At 42.7% G+C, this 12,266-nt stretch overlaps 1 protein-coding gene across 1 annotated transcript in view; it reads right to left on the reverse strand.

Annotated features, from left to right (window-relative positions):
• Positions 1-5,810: 5,810 nt before the first annotated feature.
• Positions 5,811-12,266, reverse strand: part of LOC126334667 (juvenile hormone esterase-like) — a 191,635-nt gene continuing 185,179 nt past the window's right edge. Inside the window, exon 10 of the mRNA XM_049997132.1 lies at positions 5,811-6,104. Within this exon, the coding sequence (XP_049853089.1) occupies positions 5,942-6,104 (163 nt within the window). The 3' untranslated portion in view covers positions 5,811-5,941. The remainder of the gene's footprint in view (positions 6,105-12,266) is intronic.

Genomic DNA, 12,266 nt, shown 5'->3' on the forward strand with positions numbered 1-12,266 from the left:
TTCTCTAATGTTATTTCAGATGTGTGATGCGTCTGTAATACACACGTGCATGACAGTTTATTTACAGACACTCATTTGAACGCGAGGGAAATTGTCAGCTAGTGTAATTTGTCCATCAATTTGAAAAAAATTGCTTAATATAGATTTTTTCTTCAGATTTTAAATTCTTGCTTTTTCTTTACTACGATGACGGTATCGAAATAACGTGGACATTCTGCAGTGATCTGTAATTTTTACAGCAAAATAGTTGATTTTTTCCCTGTTTTATTCAGGGTGAACATGTATGGGGGGGGGGGGGGGGTGTATAGCTTGACCTCTGAGTGTAATCGGCGGTGGTGCACTTCGTAGGAAGTCGCAAAATAATAAGATCGAATTGTACCCTGCAGTCGAGTGTAATAACTGTACGACTTCTCTCTTAAAAGTAAAAGAACATGGATTGTGCCTTTTTTGTGGAAAGAGGACTTTTATATCGTCGCAGTTATGTTTTCCTTTTTAATAGATACTTGATTATAAGAGATACGTTGATTTTAAATAAAAGTGTTCCCCATTGCAGAACAACAGGCCTAGTGTAGGTGTGGGGGTATGCCTATTCTGTGTGTGAGATCGCCGACGCAGCTGCGCCCTGCCCAGGGAGGCAGCACGTTTGTTTAGTTGACTATATATGCTTTTGTGTTGGCTAAGGACCGTCACAAGGCAGTCAGCGACCATGGTCAGCTCGTGCCACACCTTGCAGGCTGAGGAATAATACGCTCCCAGATATGACGGAGTCTGTGGTCGTTTTAGGAGGAGGGCTTCCTGTTTTCCAAGTTGTTGTTACAGAGGGGTCCAGTCTTTCCGAGGTTAACAGACTGCAAGAAGTGTCTTGTTCTATCTTTTGTCTATCTATGATTGATTTCCGCAGACTAGAGATAGTATATCAATGCCCTCAGATAACTCTCTTTGTGGGCCACCAGCAGCAAGATAGAACAGCCGGCCGCGGTGGTCTAGCGGTTCTAGGCGCTCAGTCCGGAACTGCGTGACTGCTACGGTCGCAGGTTCGAATCCTGCATCGGGCATGGATGTGTGTGATGTCCTTAGGTTTAAGTAGTTCTAAGTTCTAGGGGACTGATGACCACAGATGTTAAATCCCATAGTGCTCAGAGCCATTTGAACCAAGGTAGAACAGGCCTCTAACGTACAGTGAAAAGAAGGAGGGAAGGTAGGGGAGGGAGCTAAGACTGCAAGTCGGATAGTTTATGAGCACACATTGATAAGAACGCACGTCCAACTGCCGTCCTCTCTGCAATCTTTTTGGACGACAATTTCCCCCAGTACAGGTGTTGCATTATGACATGTTCTTTAGAAATGCTGTTTTTTTTCATGATAATTTCGAAGTGTTATTAGAACAGTTGTTCATTTTTTCTATCAGTCGTAGTAGTGTGTATTGGTTTCAATTGCCTGTGCTGCAGGATGATGTTCAAGACGGAGTCTATAGCGAACTCTGATGTCAAACAACGATAGATATAGTCTTCAGCTTTATGCTTACAGGTAATACTCTTATTAAACTCCTCTCTGTCCAAAACCTGCATCTTGTCAGTTGAACATATTTCCCTCAAAAAAGATAGTAACTTAAACTCCTGTATTTGCACATCAGCTTGTGGGTGGAGGTTAGAGTCTGAGTGTGTCTGCCACTAGTTTCGACGGGTTTTCTAAAAAATTTTCTGAGCAGAATAACATCAATTGTATGGCGTTGTCAGTTTTTGAGCTGTTTTGTGATTTTAGGCGGCCCTTTTGTACCAATATGCATACACTTCTGTAATTAGGGCTGACCTTTAGAGATTAATTACATAATTAGGAACGATCTATACTTGAGTTTCCCAACCAAAATAAATAAAGTACACTAACCTAACCTTCCTCTCCTGCATCTGGGCATTTTCCATGTGTTGGGGGAGTGCACTTGGGTTTTCTATCAGGAAGGACCAATGTTCATGTCTCAGAAAGGGCACCACCGTTTCGTATTTCCCACCAATTCCTGGGTGGGGGGTGAGGTTTGATGTCTGTACAGCTCTGGGACAAAAAAATTCCCACCAAAGTTTGAAATTTCCGCCAAAACTTGAAATTCCCATCAATAGGGTAGGTAGTGGAAAGGGAGGGGGAGGAGTGGGGAGGGGGTGGCTGCAGGGACTCATCTGCAGGCTGAGGACGACACTGTCATTTTGGAGTGGGGGTGTTCGTGGTTGGAGTAATTAATTGAACAATTTAATTAATTTGTATATCAATTTGATATCAAAAGTGGGCTCATGCCGCCATCTCCCTACTACTCACGCTTTCTGTTCAACAGTATCTAGACGCCTATTAGTGGACATTAATATGGAGTTGGCCCACCCTTCGCCGTTATGATGGCCTGATCTCTACTGAGGATGCTTTTAACTATGTGTCTGAAAGTCTGTGGAGGAATGTCATCATCCCATCCTTCCTCAGGAGCCGAAAATAGAGACGTAGTGATGCTGGAGGGAAGTCGACATTCTGAATCATCCCAAAGGTATTCCACTGGATCCAGGTCTGAACTCTGGGCAAGCTAGAGCATTTCAGATATGTTACTGTCAACAAACCTTTCCCTCACAGATGCTGTTTTATGACAGGATGCATTGTTATGCTGATAAAGTCATCGTCTCTGAACTGTTCAGCAACACAAAACTGTAAAATGTGTTGATAATCCTCCCCATTTACAATTTGCTGAAGCGCAATAAAGGGACCACACCCTTACTGCGGAAAACATCCCTGTACCATAACACCATCTCCTCTGTACTTCACTGTTGGCTTCCGCAGGTAACGTTGCCAAGCTTTCACCAAACCCAAACCCTTCCATACGTTTGACACAGGATATAACGTGTTTCATCACTCCAAATCATTTGTTTCCAGTCATCCGTTCTCAGTGGTGCCGCTCTTTACACACCCTCAAGCATCGCTTAGCATTGACTACAAAAATGTGTGGCTTGTGAGGAGGTGCTCGGCCATTGTACCCCAATCTTCTTAACTCCCTAAGCACAGTCATTGTGCTAGCTGAACTCCTGGTAGCACTCTGGAACTACGTCTGATGCCTTCACATGATTCCATGCGTTTTTTACAACAATCCTCCGCAATGCTCGATGGCCCCCGTCTAGCAGTACATGAGGTCTGCTTCGTTTTTGTTTAGCTGCGGTATTTCCTTTGCGTTTCCACTTCAGAATCACATTACCAACAGTCGACGTGGGCAGCTTTAGAAGGGTTGAAATGTCACTGATGCATTTCATATTCCGCTGAGTCTTCCGAATAACACAGATACAATAATGTCGGAGTTTACTTTGCCCCTAATGCGTTTCGGCGATAAGAAGAGTTCTCTCTATTAAAGAAATCGTGCGTATCACTGCTGCAGTATGAGATTGAGACATGTCTTGGGTAGCGATTGAAGAAGAGAAGGAACCTTTAGGGCTTAAGCAGCGAGTATGTTACTTGAGAGCACAAAAATGTTCAGTGAACATCAAGGGCCTTGCCCTCTAGTACATCCCAATTTAAGAGCCAGGTGATGAAAAATCTCGTAAAATCTTTTCGGTCGCATAGTAAATTTCTCAATGTAAATGATTAAGAGTAGATAACCATCGTGTTAGAGGAATATCACATTAGTCCACATGCTAAATTGTAACTTCAGGAAAACTGACATGTCTCAAGTAATTTATAGCTTATTACGTTAAGTTGTACGATTTATTAATTAATTTAATAGCTTATGTCGTGATTTATAACAGCAGCAGCACTCTACTTACACTGTTTTAAAAGTAAATAACTGTGTACATGTTTCTGTTAAGAGTCGTTTTGCTTGCGTGACTATGATTATACCAGTAAAATATAAGTCACTCCATGTCCTGAAGATTATTTGCTATCAACGGCAGTTGTACAATAATAAAATGTATCAAATAAAAATTAAAACCCCTACCCTCTTCGGCGAAGACCACTGGACAATAGGCTGTAATTCGCCTAAGGGTTGTAATTTTTACGAATTCTACAGCAATTGACTCCGTAGTGGTGACGCTTTTAATTGCAGTTGTTGGTTAGCTCCCCTCAAGATTCAGATGGGATTCATACTTAACATCCGCACACTTTATCGAATATGTCTATCATGTAGCCTCTCACCATTTCTTTTATCGAGAAAATGTTCATCAGAATGATTTCGCAGGAGTAAGCACTACGCACTCCGTCTTCAGGCCACAAGTGGCCCATCGGGACCATAGTGTCATCCTCAGCCGAGGATGCGGATAGGAGAGGTGTGTGGTCAGCACACCGCTCTCACGGTCGTTACGTTGCTTTTCTTTGACCGGAGCCGCTACTGTTTGGTCGAGAAGTTCCTCAATTGGCATCACGAGGCTGAGTGCACCCCGAAAAATGGCAATAGCGCATGGCGGCCCGGACGGTCAACTATCCAAGTGCCGGCCACGACCGACAGCGCTAAACTTCGGTTATCTAATGGGAACCGGTGTACCCACTGCGGCAAGGCCGTTGTCTCGCAAGAGTAAGGACGGAAGGAAATTTAGAATTTAACGTCGTAGTGCGTAAAGGCAGTACACTAGCTCAGAAGGCAGATGGACGGGGAATGGAACTTTAAACAGCCACTTCAGCATTATCGTGTCGCTTAGGGAAACCTTTATCTACGTACATGCCCTACAAGCAACCGTATGGCGTATCGCGGAAGGTACCTTGTACCAGTATTCATTTCGACTCTTCGCCGCCTTGAAGCGAAGTGTATGTTTGCGGCAGTAGAATCGTTCGGCAGTCAGCAAGAAATGTTGGTTCTCTAAGTTTTTCTCTACAGTGTTTCGCGAATAGAACGTAGTCTTCATTCCGCGGATTACCATTTCAGTTTGTGAAGCAACTGCATAGTATTCGCATGGCGGTCGAACATATTGGTAACAAGTCTAGCAGCATGGATGTGAATTGCTTCAATGTCTTTCTTTAATTCGACCTGATGAGGATCGCAAGCTCTCCAGCAGTACTCAAGAATGTGTTGCACTAGTCTTCTATACGGGTTATCCTTTATAGATGAGCTACACTTCCCTAAACTTCTCCCAATGCACCGAAATCGACCATTCGCCTTCCATGCTACCGTCCTTATGTGCTTTTTCCGTCCTTATGTGTTTTTGCATGTTAAGCCTAAATATGTAATCGACGTGACTATGTGAAACAGTACACCACCAATACTGTATTCAAACATTACAGGACTTTTTTCCTAGTCACCTGCATTAACTTACATTTTTCTACATTTAGAGCAAGCTACTATTCAGCAGACCAAGTAGAAATTCCAAGTCCTCCTGTGTCCTTATGCAGTCGGTCAACAACGATATCTTCCCATGTACTATGCAAAGCTCACTCTACACGTTAGATCGTTTATGTATATAGGGAACAGGAGCGTGCTATCACACTTCCCCAAGGCACTTCTGAAGATACTCCTGTTTCTGATGAACAATCGCCTTCAAGGACAACATACTGGATTCCTTTACTTAAAAAGGCTTCGAGCCACTCCCATATTTGGGAATATATTCTGTATGCTTGGACCCCCGTTAATCGTTGGTAACGCAAATCAGGAAGGTCATACAGGCTTTTGAGTCCCTCTATTGCTAAACAGGAGTCCAGTTCTGAAACTACAGCATAAACTTGACAGACTCAGGAAGACTGCACAAAACGTGTATTTGGATGGACAAATGGGGATCTGAATTCCTATCGCAGTGTCGGTATATTCTCAGAAGAATGTAATAGTCAGCCTGACTGGACATGTGGAAATACATATTTTAAGAAATGGTATGTTGACGTTATATACGAACGATTTTATTTCAGAAACATGTTTTCATGCGGCATTCCGAACACGGAGACACAATAGATTATTTTCACAGTCAATCTGCAGCCTCCACAAGAGTGACCTGGCTGAGCGACGCTTTCAGCAGGTGAGATTGCTCCAGAAGTGACGGCGATCGGCCCACAGGTGTTGCTCCAGGCTGAGCTGCCGGCCGATGCGGAGGAAGTTCTGCGAAGTGGCGTCGTAAGGCAACCACGGGGTGGCTACGCCTCCATCCCCCTCGTCGGCTCGGGGGGTCGGGTCTCTGTGGAGAGGAACACAAACAGGTCTCAGGCGGCGCATCTGAAAGCGACAGACTGAAATTTTTGGACTGTCAGGGTTTGCATGAAAAGTAACGATTCATATTTTTTTTCTGACGCGACTGTACGTCGCAGCGCATTAGCTTCAGGCGGGTTCGACAAATATCGCCTTCAAAACGAACGTAGCGTGATTAACCCACTAGCTTAAATGTGGGTACCTTTACAATGTAGCCTTGTCTATATGATCGATGGAAGAATAGCTGATGACGATCATGTATAGTCACTACTGAAAGTGCATTCCTGCCACGCTGGAACTACTCAAAATAACACCAAACATTCCGATACGCTGCCATCTCATGCTTGCTGTTTTAAACTGAACACGGGCACCAATACCTGATAACGAAATACACCAACGTACCTAAGTAAATGTGTATCTGCCAACGTTCCATTTATCTCAGTGTAGTTTCTCAAATTCTGGAAAGGAACTCTGAGATTATAATTAATAGAATAAGCATATTATTGTTTTCTTTTTTTATCTTGGGTTAAGATGCAAATAATTCGCAGTAAGTACTTATCAGTGATAACTGCCATTCACCAAAATAGGTGCAGCTTGTGGAAACAAAAACGATTGTTGTGTAACTGAACTACATGCCTGAAGCTGGCACAACTATTCCGTATATTTTTATTGATTGTAAGCACACATAAGGGTGTTGTTTAGAATTAATAAATGCAGTTCATGAACATTGGCTTCCTAAGCTAGATGGTACGAAAAATTCATCACTACACAACAACGCTACATAAAATTCATCGCAATTACTAAAGCAGATTCACTCTTTAGTGCAAGCAAATTGAAATCAAATGTTGTGCAGTTTGAGGAAGCGGCAAAATCAGTCGAAGGCACTTACGAAATGTTTCTAAACGATATGTTTGAAGAGGGAAACAATGCTATTAGAATATATTAACGACCTGGTCACAAACTTATGAAACTCCACGATCCCAAACTAAGAGTGTGAATCGAACTGGCAAACATCGACATGATAATTTCCTTGACTGGAAAGAAAGTGAAACAAAGCCTTCTGAGAAACGTAACCGGAAGTACGTCAGGACCAATAAAAGGAATGTAATAGCGTACAGGATTTAGTTAGGCACTCTCAACGAAGAGATCGTGATTCGATGACCGCAAAAAAAGATAGTTAAATTCTTTCACAGTAATTTGTGAACCTAGTAACTTGAGAAAAGGCCCACAAGAGCTTCCAAGACAGAGGGATCAATATCCATGTATTCAGACGAAGATGAACTCAAGCCCCATATAATCTTACTTAAAAGCTGCAGAATTCTGGTAGAACACCACAGAAGTTTCAACTGAAGAAAAGGAAGATTGGGGTTTTCATACCACCTCAACGTAGTGAGCGGCAATGGAAATTTTCAGAGAGCAAATAGAGGAATTTTGAGACAAGGAAACTGAATCTAAAGATTAAAAACTGGGATGACGCATCCGACTTAAGAAAGACAGCATGAAAAACAGCTGCAGATGAATCTTCCAGCTATGAGTGAGAGATAAAATCCTCTTGTCTGGCATCCTGGAAAAATTAACAGCCTACAACGACCATCAAATAAGTCGATAGTAAGAGGAAAATCAATCAACAGCCAAAAGATCCATAATGTCAAGGTGATCGTCCAGTGCTGTATGCTCTGGTTCGAATAGTATATTTCGCTCTTATGGGCTTTAAAGACGTGTACGGCTCTAAAGTCAACAGTTTGGCCTACAGCTAGATTGATAGTGGACACCACTTATAAAATTACTTAATACCTTAATACCTTACAGGACCAGTGTGCTGCGGATGGGCAACTCACGGCCTGCACACTGCACACTGCACATAGGAGATGCTCAGGCGTCCACTGTTGTGCATACAGAGTGTCACAGGAGGAATGGACGTCTTCAGAGATACGACAGGAACAATCATTCGATGCAAAACACAGTCCCTCAAACATAGGCTCTGAAATGCATACCTTAAGAGTTATGAACACTTCTTCATCCTTGATGCTGTGAAATATATCTCTTCTACTGTAGTCTCTTTGCTTTCCTTATATACAGCTTTTTCCAAAAATTGTCACTTGGAAATTAAGTCAAATCTCTAACGCTGCAAGAAAATTGCCATCAATATTAACAACTGCCAATGAATGCATCTCTAATTAATTCTACACCTCTTTTCCTCTGGATACTGTAAAGAGTCTTGTAATTACGACAGTCTTGATGTTTTTAGCTCTTTGTTTGAAAGACAGGATTCACGTTAGGGGATGACACAAATTGTAAGGATGTTTTCTGCCCAAAGCCAGTCCTGTACAGATAAAGTGCAAGGGAGAGCGGTTTGCTGGCCCAGCACAGCAGGGGCATGGAATAATGATGGTCAGCATGCCATAAAATTTCATTGTGTGAAGGATGAAAGGAGAACTTTTTAGCAGAGATAAAAATCTGAAAGTCTAGAGGGAACACGAGCCTACAAAGCAAGGGAAGAGCTGTTAAGCCCAGATGAGCAAACCGGAATGTTTATTCAAATTTTAGTAGCAGGTTCTCCAGTTGGCTCAAATTAACTGCTTTGGTAGCAGGGAAGAATTACCACGCATGTGTATGTGGACGTCTTCACATTGGCCGTAACTTGAAATCTTTTACATAGTGTGAGAGATTCTCTGTCTTCTTCTCCACACCAAGGGAGAAATATACCTCGCTGATTAAGCACAACGAAGTCCGTAAGAGTTGTTAAACTTGTTTATTACATTATCGCTGGTCGGAACTCGCAAGGTCTGCTGCAGTTGGCTGGCGAGATTCCAACGCTGGCAGAACGAGCTTAATTTCATAGCGGAGAGTAAGAGAACACTTCTCCTCAGGGCACCATAGAAGATGCTTACTACAGGTTACTGCAGCGAACAGCAGGACAAGATGTCTCCAGCTTAAAGTAGAACACAGAGGCTGTGCCGTACTTAGAATTATCAGCCACAACTGCAGCCGTCATCTACCCTCACACATTTTTAGCGCGATAAGCATGGGCCGCCTTTACATCCATCGACACGAGGTGATTATGAAGTAAGAAGTTGCATGAGGGTATCGTTTTGATGATCTAATTTACACAGTCAGCTAGTTGCATCTGCCATGCGGTTGGGCATGAGTACTGGTGTTCTTCCACACTTATGTGGGGCTTGTCTTTAATTCATTAACCTTTTAGATAATCTTTAGGCATATTTACGACACAGCTTTATATCATTGTTTCGTGACTCCACCCGACAGTGCGAAGGCTATTTATAATCCCTTGTCCACTTATTAATTTTTGTATTTTTGATTCAGTGGATAAAACATCTTTAATTTCTTTTGGTAATAAATCGGCTTTTTATAGTGACATTTGTTTCCTTTCATAGTCTGATGGTTCCGTTATCGATTTGTGTGTGAGATGGCGGTGCCCATACTCTCATACTTAGCTGAGCCACCCGTAGTAATTTTCATTTAATAAGTCTTTATCTGTTCCGAGACCTTGTTTTTCTTAAAAACAAAATTGCATGTTGTTATGGTGAGAATTCCATCTCTGTACGTCACCAAGGGTATAATCTGTAGCATCTCAGGGCTATGCTAAACAACTCAACGGAAACCTCATAGTTTCCATATTTTGGGAGCTATAAACAGTCCATATTTTGAGAAGTGATAATATGGACAAAAAAAGAAAAAAAAAAGAGTTGTACACATAGGCTCTAAAATGCATACTTTGATAGCTGTTAAGACTCGTTCAGTAGAACAGATAAATTTTACAGTGGCGAAGATGAACAAGTGCTCATAGCTCTTAACGAATGCATTTTAGAGTCCATGTTTACTAGAATTTGTTTTTGTTTTGGTCCGTACAATAATCTCTATAAATATGGAAAGCAAAGAACTTTGGCGCAAAATACAGCGCAGGTGCCGAATTGGCAATACACAATATCTCACCAGAATTTGTGATGACATTGAACAACATCAAAAACTAAATACAACCCCTGACCTATTCAAGGAGATAAACAGCATCACCCGAGAGTTCAAACCGCGCACGTGGATGGTAGAAGTCATAGATGGCTTTATTATTAGTGACAAGCAATTAGCAATAGCTAGAGGGGAAACAACACTGTGAAACACTGTATTGCAAAGTAAACAACATCGACCAAAAATGGCTTCAGTTCCTTGTTCCTTGGGCACATGTTGAGAAGGAATGGGGATAATTTAGAGAAGACCATCGTGCAGGGAAAAACTGAGGGCAGAAGACCACGTGGGAGAGCAGCAAATAGATGGCTGGATCAAGTGAAGTAGATTACCAGCCTGCCTCTTCACATCATATTAAGAAAGGCCGAAGATCGCTGTGGATGGAGACATCTCTCTGAGATTTCAACTAACTAAGAATGAATGAGGAAATCAGGTCACGACACTCAGGAATGAGTAAACCGACTAATGAGAAATCGCTCGAGGCAAATACAAGGATAGTTCCTTTGAAAAGGCAGAATCTATTTCCTTCCCCCGTCTATGCTCATGCTTTGTGCCTAACGACCTCATTGTGGAGGAGACGTTGCCATTTATCTTCCTTCCAATAGAACCTGTGAAGTTTTTTGGAAGTATGAGAATCAGTGCTATGTATAGCTGTGTATATTCGACAACCAGAACTGAAGATGGTGGACTCATAAACTGGAAGCAGTCATACGAGACTGTTATTTAGAAGACATCCACCACTCCATACAAAGATGTAGAATAGTAAATAACCGAAACTAAGTGATGATGCTTGAGGACCAAATTACTATAGAGTCTGTCTCATTTAGAACGCTTTTTTTCTGATGCTATTTAAGTGGTACGACCACAGCTGGATGTAAGTCGTCCGCATGAAACCATTTGTGGAAAGTACTTAGACATCTAGAATGAATTTTCAGTCTGTAACGGAGTATGCACTGATTCGAAACTCCTTGACAGATTAAAACTGTGTGCCGGACCGAGGCTCGAACACGAGACCTTTTCCTTTCGCGGGCTAGTGTTCCACCGACTGAGCTATCCATCTACGATTCACGACCCTTAGGTCCGGGCGGAAGTAAAGCTGTGAGGACTGGCTCTGAGGCGCACACGATAGCTTAGTCGGTAGAGCCCTAGCCTGCGAAAGGCAAAGGTTCTAGGTTCGATTCACGCACCGGCACAAAGTTTTAATCTGCCAGGAACTTTCTTACATCGAGATGCCTTGGTCAGCAACAATGTATACAGTGAGTGGACTGCCGCGTTGCGCCTATGCATTCGAGCAACCAGTGAGGTTACAAGCGGGGTGCACTCAGCCATTGTGAAGCAAACTGAGGAGCTAATTGATTGAGAAATAGCGGCTCCGTTCTCGGAAACTAACATACTGCCGGAAGAGCGATGTGCTGACCACATGCCCCTCCATATCAGCATCCAGTGACCCCTATGGGCTTATGATGACACGGTGGCTGGACGGCACCGTAGGGCCTTCATGGTCTGTTCGGGAGGAGTTTAGTTTTTTACGAATGTTTACAGTGGACTGGAACTTCGTCCACGCTGACAGGACACTGAAGGACGGACGGAAATCGTGCCGTTTCGCAACGTCGGCCCGCCTTTGACCTGATTCCAGTGTCTTGGCTGAGTGATATTGCAATTGCTCTGGCAAAAATTATATGTTAGCTACTGCGATCGCTGTCACTCACCACGACATTACAGATGTACTGTGAAAGACCTGGCCAGTAAGTCTGATAAGACGTTGAATGGCCTAATTTTGTAACACGCATGCTGGGGCAGCGCTACTGAGCCACAGGCGTTTGACATGTATTGGTCTTTAATTTTAAAAAATATCTTGTTCATCTGTGGAACACGCTATGTAAACGATGAGGACAATATATTACGGGTGAAGCTTACAAATTCGATCTACATGGGCCAACATCTCGTCTTAATTGTCTCAGCTTGCTTGCAACGACTGATAAGGTTCTTAGAAATAGAACTTCAGTCACTCCTGGAAGGTTGATTTATAAAGGCGACAGTGACAGGGACTTCCTATTTCGTCCTTGTGCAGTACGAGCGTGCGCTCCGTCTCAAGTAATTTCGTTGTCAGCGCGAGATAAACACTAATTTTTCTTCTTTCCTTTTCCTGAAATATTTAACTTATGTAAAA

This window comes from Schistocerca gregaria, chromosome 2 (genome assembly GCF_023897955.1).
Source record: "Schistocerca gregaria isolate iqSchGreg1 chromosome 2, iqSchGreg1.2, whole genome shotgun sequence".
NCBI lineage: Eukaryota > Metazoa > Arthropoda > Insecta > Orthoptera > Acrididae > Schistocerca > Schistocerca gregaria.